Genomic DNA, 22783 nt, shown 5'->3' with positions numbered 1-22783 from the left:
GATGGTATGCTAGCTTTGATCCCCCTGCTCAAAGAAAAAGAAGAAAGCTTCATTTGGGGACAAAATGGACCTAAAGTATAATTGTCATATATATTAAACCTGGCCTGTTGTCTTGCTTGTGTAAATTTCATTGAAAATCCAACTTTCTTAAATACAAGTTCTTTTAGGGACAAAATGTTTTCTATGCAGTAGTTCAAAGATGTCCCTAATATCATACTCAAACTTATTTCATATATTTTTATATTTAAATCTATGAACAAAGGTTAACATATTTCTATTAAAAACACATAAAAATATATAATATGTGTATTTATAACAAAAACTATATATCTTTGGCCGAGTTAAACATTCAGTGCCTCGAAGGACACCAGTTGTCTTAGGGACAAATACTTTGCATTGGGGAAGGAAGTCCTGAATCCACCAACAGAATTAGCACCTGGTTTTCTTAGACACAGTTCCATGTGTTACTTTCTCCCTCACGAATCACAAATTTTATGCAATTACCTTTCATCAAACCAACATGTTATCTACCAAAAAAGATGTTGATGGTACCAAAGATAGGCCAGTTAATTATTTCTTGAAAATCAACTGATCCCTTGACCATTATATTTGGTAATCAGTTTTGCCAGCATCAAAACAGATTCTTTAGCAATAATGTGAGGAATATTTTATAATTTGTTTAGTTCTTATTTTCAAGTATTGGAGTTAACTCATAAAAGCACTCTATAGGAAGTTTGTCTCTCTTACTGTTAATACCTGCGCTGAAGTTAGACTGCCCTCTGACTTCAGAAAATACCTAGATCAGGTTGGCTCACAATATAATAGAATGCAAGCTACTGTGATGGGATGGATTTCTGGATACAACTGAAATACCAATGTGGCAATAAACCTTACAAATATTTGTTTTACAAGAATGGAAGAAGATAGAAACACGGAAAATAGGTCAACTTCAGAAAATAGGTGCATGGGCTATTTAAGGGCAAAAAAGAAAAAATAAAGTCAGGAAACAAATGGATGCTCAGTTGCTAGCCAATCAGTTTTCCCTTTCTTTCTTTTTCTTTTTTTTTTTTTTAACAACAAATCTACCTAAATCCATTTTTCTCTTAGATATTTTTTCTTCCTATGAATTTTTACTGCTAAATTCATATACTTAAATGTTTTAATCTTCAATTACCTTGGTTGAATAGTTTGAGAGCAGAACCTCCTACAATTAGTACCTTCTCAGAAAAAAAAAAAAGTATATATATATACACACACACACATCACATATCTATATCCATAGAATACATATATATCCATATATACCCATATATATATATATATATCCATATATACCCATATACAAATATATCCAAGAATTTCCTAAGCTTGTCCATATTCCTAAAAGCAAAATGCAGCAGCAGGCTGGATGAACTCAATAGATTGGGAACTTCTAAGGCTAGTTAGTTATTCTGGGAGTGAAATATTGAAACTGAAATGAGGAAGATGAACTGAGTCTACCAAAAAAGACTCCAGCAGACTCAGGGCCAGGTGAAAATCCCAGGATGTGTAATAAGAGGCGAGGAAACTCGATGTGGTCAGAACTCTACTCCAGCACAGAGCAGCCAAGAAGAAGCCAGCAAACGCAGACCAATTCCTGACTGCTGCTCATCCCACAATATGGCTGAGGTCAGGTTTTCAGATGTCTGTCCTAGGGTCAGCTCTAGGAAGGGTAGGGAATCCTCAGGGACTTTTAAAGTTTTATCTTTTATGATATTTGCAGGGACCTGGCCAACAACAGCCAGGGGGCTGTTTACCAAAGTCATTCTCCAGCACCACCCACAGAAATGCTTGTGGAAATCCCTGCCAAAGTTTACATGGGAAGCAAACAGAAAGAACTGAATACAGCCATGCAAAACATGCCCTAGTCATTTCGTAAGCTCCATTTCTTCACAGAGCACTGCTGTGGAAGAAATGACCGCTTACAGAAAACAGAGACCCCAAGAATTAATCCAGCCACCGGGATGAAAACAGAGTGAAAAATTGTTAATTATCTCATTCCATAGTTCACACTGGTGACTTACCAGGTCTGGGCTATAAGACATCTAAGGATAAAAGTGCCACTCAAAAAGAGCTGGCAAAGGTGATTGAATGGTATAAAGGGCAGGCACAGATCACTGGTGAAGTTCTCCAAAGGCAAAAAAAGGATTCACCAACTTAAAATATCAGAATTTTCTACAGACTGGCAAAACCAGATAGACATCAGTAGCTCACATACATCCTCATATTTCCAAGAGATGTGAGGCTCTAGGCTCTAGGCTCTGAAAAGTACCAAACAGAAGCCCACCTGCCATGGCAGTACCAGGAGCTGATAAGAGAGGAGGACCTCAAACAAATTCTTCCTTCTTCAATCCACACTCTCAAAGGTCGGCTTTAGGACTCTTAGGTTCCAATGGTTCTTTCTTCATATCATTATAACAAATGCTTTGGCTCTCTCATTCTTTTACTACTTACCTGTGCTCTTTTATGCTTTAGAGGTTGATTATACACATCACTGCTTTGGATTTCCCTCCAGTTTCATGGGTCAATCCAACGGCCATGCCTGCATATATATCTTTCACTGCCTTTATATTGCTGCAGAGTTGGGCTTTGTACACCACTCCATACACACACAACTCCCCCTACTCCTTACCCTTCACTCACTGCTCAGAACTAAGTTTGAAAGCATCATCCTTTTAGGTCTACTCAATACACCTTTTTAATAGAGAAAAGGAAACATAGCAGCTATGTTCATTGAGCCAATGAATTCATAGTGCCCAACATAGTCTAGACTGTAGCATCCATTTAGGCTACGACTGACTGTTTCAACACTGAATGTCCAATGTTGAGTTTAGTACTTGGCTTGGAGTGGGAGCTCAATAACTATTTGTTGAGAGATTAGAAGTCATCATTTTTTCCCCTTAAAGTCCATTTTATTCTTTTATTATCAAGTTATTCTCTGTACTGAACAAAGAAGAGTTTGTAAATCACTGAAATCATGGTTTAAGGGAATTACTGAACCCAAAGGACAGGATGAAAAATCTCAAAAGTTCCCAAATCCATCCCAATAAGCAATCCTCTTCCTCCTCCTCCTGCTGCTGCTTTTCCTCCTCTTCGGTATCTTGAACCACATTACAGGAAACAATCTAAGCTCTTTACCTATATTAACTAATTTACTCTTCACGAAAACCATATAAGGTAGTTACTATATTATTCCCATATTACAGACAAGGGAACAGAGGCCTCAAATGATTGAGTAATCTGCCAAAGAGCACACAGCTGAGAAGTTGCAAATCTAGGATTTGAACTTAGATCATCTGACTCCAGAATGCCAGCTCCTAATCACCACACTACACTGCCTCCTGAAGGATAGTTGTGAAGAAGGCTAACTGAGGGCTATTGAGGAATGGCATCCTGGCCATTCATTCAATAAAATATTTATTGAGTGCCTATTATATACCAGATGCTGAAAATACTCCCAACCACCATGAACGTTGTTCCTATAGAGTCAACATTCCTGTTGCTTTCCTAGTTGCCATTTGCCATATCTCCCACACAGTAAGCAACGAGAATCCATTAGACAAGGACATTCAGTAAGAATTGGTTTTGTACCTTATCTTTACCTTTTAAAATTTCTTTTAGAAAACAATCACCACTCCTCTCAGCACTACAAGAGACTCTAGCAAGAGCCAGAGAGAATATGCAGCAACCTGGAATGGCATAGAGACCTGAATGGAAAGAGGAAAATGAATAAAATGGTGTCTGGAAGTGCCTTTCTGCTCTATTAGTGGATTGAGGAGGTGTACTGGCAACTTTTCCATGCCCTGCTTAACAGTCAAAATGGCAAGGCACATGGAGAGTGGTGTATTCTTGCCCCTTCTTCCCACCCTTGGACAGGTCTTCTAGGCTAGAAGAGTTACAGTCACCCAATCACCCTCTACACACCTCACACAAAAGGCAAGAGAGCAGAGGGGCACATATTCCCAGGCAGAATTCCGGAATAAAAGGCAGGCTGTTGAAGTGTGCAGCCTCCGTTTGCTCTGACCTTCACACTGCGAAGTACCCACCCATGCTGTGCAGAACAATCCCCTTCTCCAGGGGGCTGCTGAATCAGCCACGCTGGGAACAACCCAAAGGGAAGTTTCAGACTCCCGAGACATTTGGTTTATTCAGCACCATGAAGGAAATAGCAGTCGTTCAGTGAGGGAATAAAAATGAGGAGTTGGCTGAATAAAGGTGATAAAAATAGATTTTCCGACTCTACGAAGATGAATCATTTTGCCATGGGGATTCACTAGGCTCTGTTTCAGCTTGGTTTTCAACCTAGCCTCATAAATTTGACTAAGGAAAATTTCCTTCCCCTCGATAACCAGTGCCATGAAGTCTTTAGCATTCAGACAGGTCTGACAGGATTTTATTAAAGAATCGCCCAGAAATAACCTCCATTCCTTCCCCAGCCTGCAGTAAATACTGCTTTTGAAGGACAAGGGTTAAGCGGGCTGAGCTGGGAGATGCGGCCCTTGAACCCAGACTCGCTGCCTCCTCACTGTCTCCCCAATTTTCTCCTCAATTCTTGCCCTCCTCATTTTAAGAAATGGAGATTTTTAGAAAGCAAAGGGGGCAGTGGAAACAAGAGCAGAATATGCAGGGGACTCAGGTGAAACAGCACCTCAGATGCATGCAGTCACATTTACCTCATGACACCATGTGCTGTTGAGGAACAGAAGACTGCTGGAATAAATCTTTAAGATGTGGCAGAGTTGCTCCTAATTCACAAAATTCTTGAAAATCCTCTTTCTTTTGGCTAAACTAATGTGTCTATGTGTCTTCCATGACATATCTCAAAAGAAAAAACAATGCTTTCCTTAGAGAATAAAAAAGGCTTAATTAAAAGCAACAGGTGGTAGCAATACCAGGAGACAAGGTGAACTCCACAGGAAAGTAATTTTGATATTATTTTAACCATACAGTAAGTGTATAAAAAGGAACTTTTTTTTTTTAACCAAGTGTTAAAATCTAAATAGCTTCCTTCCTTCCCTCACGGACACTATACACATGTATTTTCTCATAACGGATCTGACTTACCCCTACATGTCCTCATCTTCCGCATTAAACTCCAGCGTGCCCACCCTGGGAGAAGGGTGGGGCATCTCTCCTCGTGTGCTCCAACAGTCAGCGCCAACACAGCAGCTGAAACCTTTCCTTACATTCCCGGCCCCAAAACAGTCCTCACACAGCAAACCCTGCTCTGCCCCAGAGCAGGCTGCAACAGCCTGAAATGCTGATGCGGTGAAAGGGAACTAACTGGAAGAGAGTGTGATTGCCACACCTATTGGGGAGGGAGGCGGAGAATTCCGCTCCCTCTGAGGAAGGGGAACAGAATCCCCAAGAGGTAGAGATGCCCCAATGCAATTCCGCAGGAGAGCTTTGTGACAGGAGCTAGTACATAGTAGGCACTCGATAGTCTCAGTAAATCTGGATCTGGAAACAGGCACCCAATAGGACCTGAGGGAGAAGAGTTCAAGTTCCAACTCTGGAACAAAGTAGGTGCATGACCCCAGGCAAGTCACTGTCTTCTGAGTCTCAGTTTCCTCATTTGTAAAATTATGGCATTTCAAAAATAAATCTCTAAATGGCTTCTAGTTCTGAAATTCTAAAGCCATCATAATAATCATGAACATAATCAATAATAAGCACAGCTACAATCTGTTGAAAACATACTATGTGCCATCCACCATATTAGGCATTTTACGTACACCATCTCATTTAATCCCACAATACTGAGATGAGATTTATCAACCCCATTTTATAAATGAGGAAACTGGCGAACTCACTCCATGAATCCCCATGAAAATAAAGGATCATCATATCCATTCAGTGTTTTGAATTTAAATGGAGGCATTTAATCTTTGTGCTTGAAATTGAGATGACATCTGAGAATGGAATTTCTGCACTGTCGGGTGATTAATGTGTTTACAATCCTCTGCTGGTATAATTCTAAGGTACTAGTATTTATGGTTATAGCCGTTCATGCTACTGCAAAACCCATTTCCCACCTGTTGTTTTTTATTAAACCTCCCTAAAGGACATGAAATATTTCTTTGCTTGTGCAGATTCTAAAAACGGGGATCCTGAAATATGTGAGCAGAAACCTCATGTGTGGATTTACCGCTTGGAATTTTCAAATGCTATAAAACACAGTGCTTACAACCAATTCATCATTTGTAAAACTTTATTAGATTGATATGCCACTGACTCACTGGTATCCTGCCATTTATTGATACCAATCCATCAAATGGCAGGCTGACATTTAATATTTATTAATAACTTCTGTGTTTCTTTGCCTATTCTATAGTTTTCTTGCATTATGTGCTATTCTATCATTATCTTCAATCATTCTATTTTTTTAAGTAAACTTTTTATTTCAGAATAGTTTTTAGATTTACAGAAAATTATCAAGATACTACAGGGAGTTCCAGTACAACTCACACCCTACATTTTACATCACTATGGTACATAGATCACAACAAATGAACAAACATTGGTATACTACTATTAACTAAACTCCATGTTTTATATGGATTTCATTAGTTTTTCTCTAACACACTTTTTTTTGTTCTAAGATCTCATCCAGGATCCACATTATATTTGGCCATCATATCTCCTTGTCTTCCTCTGGACTCTTCTTGGTTCTCAGACTTCCCTTGTTTTTGATGACCTTGACAGTTTTGAGGAGTACTGGTCAGATATTTTGTACCTCAATTTGGGTTTGTCTGATATTTTTCTCATGGTTAAACTAGGGTTATGGATTTTGGGGGGGCGGGGAAGACACTGAGGTAAAGTACCATTCTTATAACATCATATCAATCATCTTTTTTCTTAATAGGGAAAATATTTAAGTCGAATAAATCTCTGAATAAAGTCAAATTTTAGAAAAGATAAATTAAATATTAAGCAATTTACTCATAAATATAGTATTTTATATTGTGGAGAGAAAGACAGAGAAGGAAACTAAGTTTTTCACCCATTGAGATGAGGGGAGACCTAAGATTCCAGCAGGAAGCCAGCTAATTACAAGAAACGTGTCTAGCACGTTCTTTTGAAACGCTTGCCAAGACAAGCTTCCTACAAAAACAATCTGAGATTAAGACACATTTTAAGAGCAGTTCTGTTTCAGCCTAGCATGATCTCACTCTTTCACACAATGCCTTCAGATATCTGGTAAACTTTTTTCCTGTTGTCAAACAACAGAATCCCTACAACCCTGGGTTTGGAGTACATGCTAAAAATTAGTTCCATAGAAATTTATTCGTTAGGTAAGCTATGACTATGAAAAAAAGAATTAAGACTTAGGTTGAAATATGTATTTCCTGCTATTTTATATTCTTTCCTCACAGTTCCTAATTGAAGGTCTGTTCCTAAGGGAAAAAAGTGAGGAACTGATGTAATGTCACAAACTCTACTAAACGCTGCTCAATGATAGATAAGGGAGAACAAGTGGTTTCTTTCTTCAAAGAATGGCATTTTTTTTCAGGGACAGGAAGAGAAAAAAAAAACTAGAAAAAAGTTTTACAGCACTGCTATATATAACTTTCCACCTCTGTAGAGACACAAAATAATTATGGAAACAAGCTTGGAAAAATAATTTGTGGTGCATGAAGAGGATATTAGACTTCAGCTAGGAAGTCTAGGCATTCAGAACACATGTGAATAAGAATTTAAGTGCTTGGCTGGCTTACCCACTGTTATGGGCTGAATTGTGCCCCCTCCTCCCAATTCATATGTTGAAGTCAGAACCCCCAGTAACTCAGAAATGTGACTGTATTTGGGGAGAGGGTCTTTAAAAGAGGTAGTTATACTAAATGGGGTCATTAGAGTGGGCCCTAATCCAATATGATTGGTGTCCTTATAAGAAAAGGAGATTAGGACACAGACACACACACAGAGGGAAGACCATGTGAAGACACAGAGGGAAGATGGCCAGCTGCAAGCCAAGGAGAGAGGCCTCAGAAGAAACCAAGCCTGCCCACACCTTGATCTCCAGAATTGTAAGAAAATGAATTTCTGTCGTTTAAGCCACCCAGTCTGTGGTACTTTGTTATGGCAGCCCTAGCAAACTGATACACTTACCTAGTACTAAGAGTGAAGTATCAAGGAGCAGAAGACAGGCTAAAGGGTACGAGATTGGTTGGATATTATATCTCAATGAATTGTCAATTATATGAAGATCTTTCTAAGCCACTATCTGTCATTATTTTCACATCTAAGTGCAACTGTTAATGAGTCCTCCTGTAGTTTCAAACTCCTTTCATCACCCCTTCCTCCTCCCTGCAGTCTCTGCCAACATAGATCAAACACTCCAAAGATAAGACTATAATTTAGGGGTGAAAAGCGTCAAAGCTTGTGGTTTTAGAAAAAGAAATAATTTGTCTTCATATACACTTAAGCATAAGGATTTAACTTCAAAATAATCCATTCATTAACCTAGTCCAATTTTTAATAACTTTTTCTGTGAGTTCCAAACCAGCATTTCCAATTGTCTGCCAGACATCTGCACATGAATATCTCTTAGAGGTAGCCAACTGAATATGTCCAAAAGAGAATTCATCTTTTCTCTTGGAACCCATTTCTCACCCCCTACTCCCATGATTCCTATTAATGGCATCACTATCCTCCAAGTTGCTCAAATCCAAAATATAGATGTCATCTTCCTAAGATTATTTATTATATTTCATCAATTCTAATATGTACAATTTTTTTTTTACCTCTGAAATAAAGATGCATCTTTCCATTGCTGGTGTCTTAGAATACTAAGGCGTAGTATAATTTAATTGGCAGCTTTTTTTTTATATTATATAAAGTTATACTTTAAAAAATGGTGTGTATTATGATTGATGGCATATTATATTCAGTAAAAAACATAGAAACACAAATCCTGTCTCCTCATCTCCACTCCTACTGCTTCTACCAAGGTCTAGGTGCTCATCGTCTCTCATTTGACTACTTGTCTCTTAACTGACTTTTGTTGCTGGTCTCATCCCATAATCTTCTTTTCACACAGCCACCAGAGTTATCTGGAACACAAGATTCCTTTGTCTTCAGTGGCTCTTACTGCATACAAAATGAGTCCAAAGACCTCCAGATGGCATTTCTGGCCTCAACTTACCGTTCCTGGTCCACTTTCCACAGTATTGATTTCTCTCAGGGACTCTGGGGCTCCAGCTGCTGCCATATGCAAATAACAGCCACTCCTAGACAAGACTCAGGTTCTTGTGACTCAGAGCCTTCTCATTCCATCCCCTGGGGCTAGAATGTCCTTTTCCCCAACTCCAATGGTCTTCACCATTTGTAGAAGTCCAGTTCAGATCCTACATTTTCCAAAGTCCTTAATCTCAAATAGAAATTTCTTCCTTATTCTGCCTGGTATGTTATATTTCATTAACATTTCACAGTCTATCCTTGTTAGATCTTATTTGTATATTTATGTCCTAGAAGGTGATCCTCTGAAAGGCAGGAATTATGTCATGAGTCACGTAGACTTTCACTTGGAAAGCGAGAGAGAATATACCATCTCTTTTTAGTGCATATGTGCAGAAGAAAGCTGGGAAACAGACCTTAAATGTCATGCAAGAGAGGTGGTGCAAGGAAAATTGTGTTATCTTTAAAGTCTTATAACTATAAGGGACAGATTTGCAGGAAAATAAGAAATCGACGCCCTGATTTCTCAATAGATTAACATAACCATTCCATTCACTGTAGTAGGCAGCTTCTGAACAGCTCCCAGTGATCCCTTCCTCCTGTATTCAGGTCCTAGTGTAATCTCTTCCCCTTGGTTGTGGGCTGGACCTAGTAACTTGCTTTTAATCAACAGAATATGGCAGAGGTGAAGAAATGTCACTTCTGAGATTAGGTTATAAAGGACTGTGACTTCCATCTTGTTTGTTCTCTCCCTCCCTCTCTTTCTGGTTCTTCTTACTTGCTCATTCTGATGAAGGAGGCTGTCACATTGTGAGCTGTTCTATGTGAAGAGGCCCACATGGCAAGGAACTAAGGATGGCTTTGGCCAACATCCTACAAGGAACTGAATCCTGCCAATATCTACACGAGTGAGCTTAGAAGCAGATCCTTCCCTAGTCAAGTGTTGAAATGACACTGGCCATTGCAGCCTTGTAAGAGACTCTGAACCAGGAACCTAGGTAAGCCATGCCCAGATTCTTGACCCACAGGAACTATAAGATAATAAATGTTGTTTTAAGCTACTAAGTTTCGGGGTAATTTCTTATACAGCAATTAATAACTCACCAAATAAGAAAGTCAAAAAGCAGATGGCAAACACAGGATGAATGGGAAAGACAAAAAACTCTTATTGAGTCTTCCTAAGTACTCAAAAAAGATGTACAAGGGGACTAACTCATTGGTCTGATCCAAGCACATCAGTGAATAACCAAAAGCTGGCTTGCTACAGTGGGCATCAGAATTCCCCTCCACCCTATCCAACTCACTGTGGAGAACAGCTCTCACCAACAGACACACTTTTATCTTTATATTCACTATGTGGCCAAGTCTTTTGGTTTAGGTCATAAATTAACTGTGGTCCTGGTTCCTAAGAGTGATATATGTAGTGGAAGATAAACCTAGAATGTTTCCTTAGCTCAGGGAAAGCCCTAAATGCCTTTCTGAGATGTTTGGATTTTATTCCATATGCAGTGGGCAGCCATATAAAGTTATTCGACAAGATAAGGGACATGAGACAATCTGTGCTTTTAGAAGTGACCTATAAAAGCTGTTACAACTAGCAGCACACAAGCCATAATGACTTGCGAGGCATCAAACAAACTAAGCACCCCCTAGGTTCATTTCCACCACTCACTGAATGCAGGATTGAGTGTAGCAAAGACCTCATGTGTTTTGTTGTTATTTTTCCATACAGTCTGTGCTCTTTTATGTCTAAAGCAACTAAAATGCTAACCACCATCCCTACTTTGGCTCCCCTTTGGCACCAAACTTGACAGCAGCAAATTGAACATTCCTTCTGTGTGAGGTGTGGGAACACAACTGAGGTTTCCCCACTGTGCCAGGGATGAGGATAAAAGAAAGTATGTCATTAAATTCAATTTTGGCTGAGATTCTTCACAAGATCTATTCATTTCCCTGTGAAATGTACCTCCTTCACACAGAAAATCACTCAGCTACCAGTTTCTACTTGTCCCTCTAACAAGAGCAAGACCACCTCCAGAGACCCCTGATCATACCATGCAACTACCACAAAGAGCAGAGTGTGGCAGGAAAAATACACTGGGTGTGATTATTCCAAGTCTTTCCTCCTCCCCTGCCTAGGAAGGAGAATTCTGTGTCTGCCTCTTCCTGAGTCTTCGTTATCCAGAATCAGAATAATGGGTGAAGGGTGAATTGAAAGGAGCTGAGTCTAGCTGGATTGATTTGCACTAGAAAAGGCTGAGGGTTAGTAACAGCAGAGGAAGGGGTAAGAAGCAAGAAAGACAAGAGCTAGCACAGTGTGAGTCTGGAAGATTTTAGGTCGTTGAGGGTGGGGAGAGATTTGAGGCGAGCTGGCAAGTGTGAGGGATGTGTGTGTGTGTGTGTGTGTGTGTGTGTGTGTGTGTAAAGAAAAACAGACAGAGAGAGGAGGCATTTTAAGAATTTTCCTTGCATGGTTATGAATGGAACTACTTCGACATTTTGTGTGTGTGTGTGAGGAAGATTGGCCCTGAGCTAACATCTGTTGCCAATCTCCCTCTTTTTGCTTGAGGAAGATTGTCCCTGAGCTAACATCTGTGCCAATCCTCCTCTACTTTGTATATGGGATGCCTCCACAGCATGGCTTGATGAGCAGTGTGTAGGTCCATGCTCGGGATCTGAACCTGTGAACCCCGGGACGCCGAACCAGAGTGCGCAAACTTAACCCCTACGCCACCGGGGTGGCCTCTCTATGACTTTTTTTTTGAAAGACTCCACTAAAGATTTCTAATGTTCTCCTTTTAGTATTGCTTGTTGAACTGGTGCTTCATTGTCTCTGATGCTTAAGGACTGGCCACTTGGAGACTGTTTTTATAGGGGTGATAGTAGAAATACTACCTTTACAGTGCCTTTTAAAATAGGCCACTGCCTCAATTTGGTGAAATTAATAGATCTTAAATGAAAGAGGTGAGAGGTTGTCTTCTAAAAACATATGAGACCTTCTTAGAGGTTGACGTCTCCAGATGTTCAGGAGTGTTGAGGTTCAATGATTATAAGGCCTAACAGAGATAATATAACACAGTGGAAAAGGCACAGACTCTGGAGTTGGGCTAACCAAGGTCCAAATCTCAATTCTGCCTCTTATTTATTGGAAAGCTGGTAACTTACCTCTTTGCACCTTTGTTTCCTGAAATCTGGTAACGGTACAGTAATAACTACATTGCATGGCAATTGTAAGATTAAGGGATCTAGCACTGCACTGGGTACGTGGTGGTATTTAACAGATGATGGTTATTATCATGGTAACCTACACCTCTGGCCTCCCTCTTTGCCTGCTCTGCCTCCTTCCTGGCCTAAAACGACAACTTTAACTGGAAGCAAAACAGAGGCAGAGAACAAAACTTTGACCAGCTTTTTCTGAGGAAGCCTATAAGATAAACTGTTGAAGGGAAGGTAAATGCTCTAGAAATTCTAAAGGAAATTGTAGAATATAAACCTAAATTATAAAACATTGATAAGGATGAACTGAGGCACACAAGAGCTAATCTCCAGTTAGAATTTGTATGAAACCACTTCTTGGCAGGTAGACACCCAAAACACCTGCGACTTAAATTTATTGTGTTGTCATCTTCCTAAAATTATGAAGTTTGCATAAAGGCTCTTCACTCCTGCTACTCTCAGTTTTCAACAGGTTCATATGTCTACCTTTCGTCCAAAACAGTATTTTTAATCTTCTCATAATGTGCAAATCTCTACTGTCTTTTCATCATTTCCCCTACTCTGACCTCCCTCAAACAATGAAACATCAACTGTTCTGGTATCAGTTTCATAAAACAAAGCAGATACTTTTTGAAAGCTTCCTAAAATCCAGTTTATGGAAACTTACATTTTTATCCATTTCAGGAAGCTCAGCTCTAAGCATATTTGAAATCTTCTCTTTTGATTAAAGAAAAATACATCCTTTTTCTAAAGAATAAGTTTTTGATTGGGTTAGAATAACTAAACGGTAGGCTAATTCTGCCAGTTACCTTCCTGCTGTATCCTAGCGAACTTCGGCTAGAGTCAAATTTCCAGCATTCATTAGGCGAAGAGACGTTCTGTGAAGTGAGGCCTTTCACAGAGCCCGGAAAGATATTTTGAAGATATAGACCAAAAGGAAGAAAAAAAAGAGATGAACTAAAAAATTAACTCTTTGCTTATCCCTCTTTCTCACAAGAGGTGAAATAATCTGTCATTTACACGTGTTCTATTTTCAACTGGGAACACTTGTGGGTGCCACAACCAGGGAGAAGGATGGCCTGGGCTTGGGATTCATCTCAGCTTTCACTATTCGGGTGATCTTGAGCAAATGATTCCCTTTACGGACCCACATGTCCTCATCTGTTAAAGGAATATATCCAAGATGCCCTTCCAGCTGTAAAATTCTCTTTTTCTCAGTTTGCTTTCATCCTCATGGATTCACATGCAAGATCACGCAAATAGTTCATGACAGCTCTAGGAAGGTTCAGCACCCGACGGCAGAATCCCCAAATATCATCTATTTCCAATCATACTTCAAACGTGTATACACACACACACACACACACACACACACACAAAACGGCTATTACAATTAAAATCTGGGCAAGAGAAAGCTTAATCCCCAAATTCCTATTTTAAGCAAGGATTTCATACATTTGTGTCTCTTGCACAAAGTCTGATGTTACTGAGATGAAACAGAATTTAGCATGATCTCTAATGACATTAAATGGAGTTTCAGGATGTGGCTTGATTGTGCAATACTGACAAACTGGCAGACTAAAGGGCAGCGTTCTAAAAGTCTTTGGTACACCAAGACCTAAATTTGAGGTCTTTCTCTGGCAATAGCTAACAGTATCACTAACACCTAAAAAAGAATGCAAGCATCTGCAGGCAGTCACCACGCGGCTTCATATGTCAGCAATCGTTACAGAAGAAACACAGACCCGGATCCAGGGTCTTTGCATTCTTGCCAGGAAATGATTTTCAACTACTTTGTTTTAACACCTTCACCCCTGAATTCTTTGTAACCACAGCTCAACTCAGGGGCTAAAATACACCTATTCATGCCTTTGTAAATCCACATGTGTTTATAATTTGGGATTGCTATGTGCAAACACACTTTTCTATTTATCTTCAAGTCAAGCAGCTGGGCCATCTTAATGGATTCTTCTCAACACCAGGCCATTAAGACATGCAGGCATGGGTTTCAAGCACCCTCTGGCCACATTTCTTAGATCCCCATGGTCCCTGCTACTGAGGATTTCTTGATCAAAAGGTGGCCATTAGCCTGAAACCCTGTGACAAAGTACAAACCAACCTAGAAGTCTGTAGATGCACTTGAGGAATGCTGTCTGCTCTTTCCTGATGTCACAAATATAGGAGGAAGAAAATGCCATGTGAAGGACACACTCACATAAAAGACTGCACCTCTACTAACCTAAGATGGTCTCTGCCATCTTCAAACCTACTGCTATTTTGAGGTCCCCTCTACCCCCTCAAAAAAGATAAGAGAACTAATGTCTTTTAATCCCCAACTTTTTATATCGCAAATTTTCAAGCCTACCAAAAAGTTGCAATAGTTCCATGACAACTGTATATCCTTTATCTAGATCCAACATTTTACCACATTTTCCTTCCTTCTTTCCTTCCTTCCTTCCTTTCTCTCTCTCTCTCCATGTGTATGTGTACATAAAAGTATACATTATATGCACAGACTTCTTGCTAAACAATTTGAGAATCATTTGTACACATCGTGACACTTCAACTCTAAATACTCCAGTTTATATACCCCCTAACATCAAGAGTAGTCCCCTACATACGTAACTATTTTTGACAAGATAGTTATCACATGAAAGAAATTTAACACTGAGAGAATCTTTTTTTTTTTTGTGAGGAAGATCAGCCCTGAGCTAACATCCATGCTAATCCTCCTCTTTTTGCTGAGGAAGACCAGCTCTGAGCTAACATCTATTGCCAATCCTCCTCCTTTTTTTCTTCCCCAAAGCCCCAGTAGATAGTTGTATGTCATAGTTGCACATCCTTCCAGTTGCTGTACGTGGGATGCGGCCTCAGCATGGCCGGAGAAGCGGTGCGTCGGTGCGCGCCCGGGATCCGAAACCGGGCCGCCAGAAGCGGAGCACGCGCACTTAACCGCCAAGCCACGGGGCCGGCCCCTGAGAGAATCTTGTATTACCTAATACTCAATCAACACTCAAATTTCCCCAATTGTCCCAATAACGTCTATTATAGTTGCTCTTTCTCAATCAAGGATCACACATTTGGCTGTCATATCTCCTTAGTCACCTTTCATCTGTAACAGTTCTCCAGCCTTTTGGGGATGGGGAGGTGTCTTTAATGACACTAAAGAATGCAGGACAGCTGTTTTATAGTATGTCCCTCAATTTGGACTTGTCTGTTTCCTCAGAATTGGATTTAGGCTTAATATTTTGGCAGACATTCTATCAGGTGATGCTGTGACTTTTTAGAGTGTCACTAGAACACCTTACATCATTTGTAGCCATTATAGGTACTGGTAAGTTTGATCATGGCCAATCAACTGCTTAAAGCTACAATGTCTTAACATGAATATTAAACCATTTACACACCTTTAATTTCAAACTGTTAACAACAGTTATTCAAAATCTTATTCCCCAAAGCATATTTTAACATAGCTGTCTTTCATCTCTCTAATATATTAACTAACTTCTCCTGACCCAGGAGATGCTAACTATATTCTAGAATAAAAGATCATATGGGCCATAAGCACTAAAGGCTTCACAAAGGAAGTGGTTTTGCATTGGGTCTTGATAAATAAATAGAGTTTTTTCAAGAAGAGCAGGGGGAGAATATCATATTCATAAGAAGTAGCATGAGAAAAGGCATTATACATGAAAGTGAGTAATGTTTGAGGAACTGTGAGTTGACTGTATAACCTAGGCAAGAAATGAGGAAGGCCTGCTCTTCACCTTATCTAGCAGCCAAGGAAATGCAGACAAGTAGACAGATTGGAGAAAGTTGCCAAATTCTCTGATAGCGGAACTAGGCCACAGTATGTCTATGATGCCTTCACTGACACTGAGAAATAGGTGGGTGGGAGTGGTCATCTAAATCTAATTTGAATATGTTAAGTTTGAGGTGCTGGTGGGACATCAGATGGAGCTGTCCAACAAACAGAACAAGAGGTCTGGAGTTCAGGAGAAAAAACTTGGAGAGAAATGATGATTTGGGTCAATGCTATAAAGAGTTGAAGTTATGAAGACAGACAAGAACATGAGTGTAGAAAAGGAGCAGACAATAGGTTTGAAGAGAGAACTCCAGAAGAACATTAACAGAATGGGGTGGGGGGAGAGAAGGGTGGCAGTTCTGGTTTTTGCCAGGACCCCAACTAGTGCACTGGTTTGTGGAAATGTTGAGCCGAAGGTAACTGGAGGAGAGAAAAAGAATTTGACCAGGTTTGTAGATTGAGGAATCATTAGTGAATGGGCAGTAATTAACTATACTTAGAAAAGTATTGTTTTGGACCAAAGACAATGCTATTGTGTGTTTTTTCAACACCACCAAGCAATTAACTCAATTCTGACACTATTTACCTGGAGATAGTGTCAGATCCCACAGGTTAAGGGCTCAGTCCCACAAGACTGCCCCAGTTCAGATGCCAATCACAAGTCCAGGTTGTCACACGTGCTTCTGACCAACAGGTTATAAATTGGAGGTTCCTATGACCCCCTCATCAGGTTTGATTAATTTGCTGGAGTGGCTCACGGAACTCAGAGAAACATTTACCAGTTTATTATAAAGGATGTTATAAAGGATACAGATGAACAGCCAGATGAAAAAGTATATAAAGTAAGGTATGTGGGAAAAGACATGTAGCTTCCATGCTCTTGGGGCATGCCACTCTCCTCGAATCTCCACGGTTCACCAACCTGGAAGCTCTCCAAATCCATCCCTTTGGGTTTTTATGGAGGCTTCATTACATAGGCATGATTGATTAATTCACTGGCTATTGGTAATTGAACTCAATCTCCAGCCCCTCTTGTATCCCCGGAGATTGAGGGGCGGGGCTGAAAGTTCCAACCCTCTAATCACCTGGTTGGTTCCCCTGGCAACCAGCCCCCAGCCTTGGGGGCTTTCCAAAAGTCACTTATTAACACTCTACTCAGGTGTGGTTGAAAGAGGCTTGTTATGAATAACAAGACACTCCTTCAACCTTTATGGAACTGGATCTGTTTCAGGAACCAATGACAAAAGACCAAATATTGTTACAAAGACGCTCCCATTGCTCTTATCACTTAGGAAATCCCAAGGGTTTTAGGAGCTCTGTGCCAGAAATTGACAAAGACTAAATGTATATTTCATATTATAAATCACAATATCATAATAACAAATTGGTAAAGAAGATATAAGTGATAAAGGATGAAGATAAGTGGGGAAGTGTTAGTTGGAAAATGGCAAGAAAAAGGAAAAAGGACGGCAAGGACAAAGTGGAAAAGAAATTCAAAGGAAAACCAAAGAGGAGGAATAAGTCAAGGATGTAAATGGGAGGAAAGCAACTGAAGCCTCCTTGTTTTCACGAATCAAATTGCCTGCCTGCTCAAAAGTAGAGACAATATTTAAAGAACAACATTTGATCTATGATAAGAAATGATATAGAGATCAATGCACATGTTCCAAACCTTAATTTTACCAAAATTATTTATGAGTCACATTTTAAATTAAGGTTTCAAAACCCTTTTCTCGGGCCGGCCCCGTGGCTTAGCAGTTAAGTGCGCGCGCTACACTACTGGCGGCCCGGGCCCGGATCCCGGGTGCGCACCGACGCACAGCTTCTCCGGCCATGCTGAGGCCGCGTCCCACATACAGCAACTAGAAGGATGTGCAGCTATGACATACAACTATCTACTGGGGCTTTGGGGGGGGTGGAAAAAAACCCTTTTCTCCTTAGCTCCTGGACTAGAGCTGCTTGCTTCTGTTCACGTGGATTTTACTGGAGCCTTCCTCAGCTTCAGGCTGCAAGTTTTGCTCCTATAACATTAAATCCCAGAGCTCCAAGGTCAGGAGATGCCACAGGCTTGGGGCCAACAGATATTTGTCAGCATAATTAAGACTATGGCCTTAACAATCGGAAGAGATGGATTTAATAAAAAGTTTAAAAATAATATATGTATACATTAATATATAATACATAATGCACATATATAGATTACTTATTTTATAAAATTTTTCAAATCCATTCCTTTCAAATTTATCTATCTATTTACTTACTTAGCTACGTGATCCTGACAAACAAAACCGGAAGGATTTTTAATGACTACCAACTTACTACTAACCAGTATGGAAAATAAAATGCATCCACATAAATAATTTTTCTAATTAAAAAAAAATCTACTTTATTCAACTTGCTGAAACCATGTAAAATAATTTTTCTAATTAAAAAAAAATCTACTTTATTCAACTTGCTGAAACCATGTACCTTATTACCACGACTCTCACAGGCCTCAAACATAATTGATATTTTTTTGGTTACATCTAATTTCAATTAGTCATTGTGATATGGCTAAGAAACCCTTTAACAATCAGTAAGGTCTATGTAGGAGCTTGCTTAAATTCTTGACATTTTTCCAATTGTTTTCTGCAAAACCACATGCATAGAAGGTGGTCACAATGGAAACAGTCAGTGAGTTGTTACCAGGCCACATACATCCTCAGCTTTTTGTGCACACACGTGTGTGCATAAGTGCGTGTGTGTGAGCATGCACACGTGTGTGTGCCCAGTTCCTTCCAGAACTAAGATGTTTGTCTTCTTGATCTTCCCCATTTTTCCCTTTTTTACACAAAAGGCGACATCAATTAAATAATTAAAATTAGTAGCCAAGAATTATGAAACATATCAATGCATGAAAAAAAAATCCTGCTTCTGCCCACATGTGAACATGTGTGGTTTATCTGTTTTAGATGAGTAGGTTCAGAAGCGCAAGGGCTTTGCTTAAACAATTCTCCAGATGACATTAGGATCACCTTAGTGTCCATTATGTCTTTAGAAGAGTTGGCCCACAAATGTGGTATTTAAACACAAGTAGATTTTTAAGATTGAAAACAGCAATTTATCATGAAAGTACTGCTTGTTAATCATGAAATTCTTTCTCTACCTCCTCTCCCCTCCATTCCAGGGGAATGCAGGGAAAAACCGAAATGAGAAAACCATAATTATAATCACATTCCTCCCCTGGGGTCAACCTCATTATCAGCGTCTCACCTCAAAACAAATTTACCTCTTTAAGAATAAAGGTCCTTATCACTCATGGGAAAAATACAAACAAAGATTAAGATGCCATTTAGACATAACTACAATCTTTCATTTTTAAGTGACCTTTCAGTTTAATGGATTCAATGCGTTCTCATTCAAGTGGAATATATATTGCAGGAGAGAACTGTAATAAATGGCACTGTCATGACCCTTAGTTTAGAGAGAAGGAATATTGGAAAATAAATCTCAATTCTGGATACTCACCAATCCTGCAATGGGGGTAGGCAATCTATTGATCTTTTTAACAAGTCCTGGCTTTATAGCATTCAGCAACCTGTCATGAAAAAGGCAGAATGTCAAGTGAGACACAAAGCAAGATGGATCACACAAATCACCTTTATCCGGGGCTATAGCTAAATTGCTGAATAGGAAAAACAGTGAATTTAAATCATGTAGTAAATCTCAATAATCGATGAGCCTTCGTGCATACAAGTAAGAGCTTTGCCAACATCAAGTTTGTCTATGGCAGGTGAAGTTTTAGAATTTGAAAATGTTAAGAGAGAAGAAAGGATGGAAACTTCAAGGTGCTTCAAGGGAAAGGACAACGATGTGAGCAGGACTGAGGTTGGGAGGGAATCATCTAGGATTGGAGCCACGTATTACTACACCGGCAAGTCTTATTCCCAATTCTCCTGGCTAAAGCCGGGGTCTCTCCAGGGATGCACTAAGTTCAGAGACCAACATCTATCTTTGCAAGTAATTTGCCAAGACTAATTCCACCTCCAGACCCTCTCGCTCCAGACCCACTCTTTGAGGAAAGTGGCTTGTGAAATGTGGTTGAGCTTCACTTAAGAAAGGGAAGAATACATTTAGCAAGAGGTTAACCAATCATGTCCTAAAGATTTTAAACAAGGCTGACCACAATTCCCTAGGTACAAAAGATATGTGAGCAAAACATTTTCAGGGTAGAGGTTGAAATCACGTAAAAATGGTAATATAAGTAAGGGAATACAGGAGAAACTATAGCTGCTTGTCTTCAGGAAATATCAGTTCAGAGTGAAAAGAAATAAGGAAGGCGACTTGTAAAACTGAAATAGGGCTGGCATCAGGGTGACATGGTGGGATGAAGCATTTGCAAACTAGGTTATCCATAAAAGAATAATTGAAGGTAAGGGGCTGGAGAAAGGAAGCATTTATTCCCACATTCAGGAATTAGAAGAGAGGCAATCAGGTAACTTATCTCAGGATACAATGCAAAGAGAAACTTAGGGCAAGAGTTTATTATAATTCAACCCATGGGCCAAATTTGGCCCAGCGCCTGCTTTTGTAAAGTTTTACTGGTCACAGCCATGCCCATTCATTTACGTATCGTTTACTGCTGCTTTTGTGTCATGACAGCAGAGCTGAGTAATTACAACACATATGGCCCACAAAGCATACAATTTTTACTATCTGGCCCTTCACAGAAAAAGTTTGCCAACCTCTGTTATAATTCATGCAATCCAAGATTATAGTAAATTCTGAAGAACTTACACTTGATAGATGTCTACAAATCAGTAGCAAAAGATTCTTTGAGACAGTCAATAATTAGTCTTGAATTCAGCCTATATTTGACTTGGACACTATATATTAATATATTGAGAAATGTCCCTACAATGGTTATGACAGACAGGATATTCTGTTTTTGCACCAAGAATTAATTGCCTATTCTTGGTAACTTTCACTGCAATTCCAACATGCTGTCACCAACAGGTAACACGCGGGGTGGACACATGCCTACTTTTTTGCCCACCAAGAGCCAAGATAGTGCTCTTTTCATGAATCACTTAGTTTTAACCATGAATTTAATCTTTTTAAAAAGTGTTTCTTTATAACTTATTTTGGAATTATTGGTTTTTCAAGTTGGAAGGCAACTTGCTCACTCTTCTCATTTTATAGTTTAGAAAATAGAGGCCTGAGAAAATTGAGGCCTGATGATGAGGAATGACTAACTTCCCGAGAGCTGTTTAGGGGTACAGTCAGGCCCAGCACCCAAGTTTCCTAGATCAGCACACTTGTTAATGGCCCATATCTCGTGGTTTAAAATAAACAGATATGTCTCCAAAACAGTTTTTAAAGGTACAAAATTCTTAAGATATGTTACTTTTCTCGCTAGTTCTTAACAATGTCATTTTAAACTGGATTTTTAAATAGTATTCGTGAACAGTCGTTGGAGAAGGTCATCGAGAGGATGTGACCACTGGTTGACACGCCAGTTGGACTTGGGCAATCAGAGGCTCCCCACCCACTCCCTGCCCTTGGAATGTACATTCTGCCCACTGTTCCCATAGCTGGAGCCGTTTCAAGGATGCAGCCTTGAGAGAGTAATGTGCTGTTGAGACCATCTGGACTAAATATGTGACTGAACCCAGTTAAGGCCTCCATATAAACTTTTAAGATTCTGGAGGGCAGGGGCAGAGATCTACTCATCTTGTGGACACCCAAGACAAGCCTTGTAAGTAAGTTCCCTTGCTTATTAAACCTGCCACCTACCATCTGGAGTGGTCTGCCTCTTTCTTCTGTTCTCTCCCTGCCTTCTGTGTACTGGAGCCAAGTTTGAATTTCACACTGGGAACTCCAAAGGTTGCAAACCAATAACAGTATTGACAATTCAAAAAGATACACACGCAGTAAAATGTTAAGTCTTGCTGTCACCCTGGTCCTACACGGCCCCAGACTATTCCCTGAAGTTAACCTTAAAAACTTTCCAAAGAAAAAGTATAAAGATACATATTAAAAAAAAAAAAAAAAAGACAGCTGTAGCATATAGTATGCACTGTCCCTATATCTCATTTGTCCACTTAACAATATATCTTGGAGGTTGAACAATTTACCCTGGAGAGTGTGCCTTATCAATACCTGTGGACTACAGACTGATATGGAGCTGGCAAGGAGGTGAGAGCATTGGCTCTGGAGTCCAACTTAGACTGAATGCAAAGCCCAGCTCGGCCACACACTAGAGGTGTTACTTAGGGCAAGCTCATTAACTTCAGTTTCCTCAGCTGTCATATAGAAATGTAGTGGTAGCAATTACATAGGTGTCGATGAGGCTTAAATATGACAAAATATGCAAGAAGCCAGCACAGAGCCTGGTGCATAGTAAGTTTTCTATAAATATTTCTCCACATTTGTGTGTAAGTATTTATTTATACTGATTCAATTCACAGCATTTTAGATCAAACACTTTTAGAATTTTCTAATGAAATAAAATACCACTAACAGATCCCCTAGCTTTGTTGCTAATCAGCCAAAGTAGAAAAAAAT

The 22783-nt window shown here is 39.7% G+C and overlaps 1 protein-coding gene across 13 annotated transcripts in view; it reads right to left on the bottom strand.

Moving 5' to 3' along the window:
* LIMCH1 (LIM and calponin homology domains 1) overlaps positions 1–22783 on the bottom strand; it is a 322854-nt gene that overhangs the window by 150158 nt on the left and 149913 nt on the right. For all 13 annotated transcript variants that reach the window (XM_004419008.3, XM_087434251.1, XM_087434246.1 and 10 more), the window contains exon 3: positions 19745–19814. In XM_004419008.3, the coding sequence (XP_004419065.2) occupies positions 19745–19814 (70 nt within the window). The remainder of the gene's footprint in view (positions 1–19744; positions 19815–22783) is intronic.

The sequence above is a fragment of the Ceratotherium simum genome, chromosome 8 (genome assembly GCF_057802395.1).
Source record: "Ceratotherium simum simum isolate JZ-2026a chromosome 8, ASM5780239v1, whole genome shotgun sequence".
Lineage (NCBI taxonomy): Eukaryota > Metazoa > Chordata > Mammalia > Perissodactyla > Rhinocerotidae > Ceratotherium > Ceratotherium simum.
This window is presented reverse-complemented; position numbering and strand designations above follow the sequence as displayed.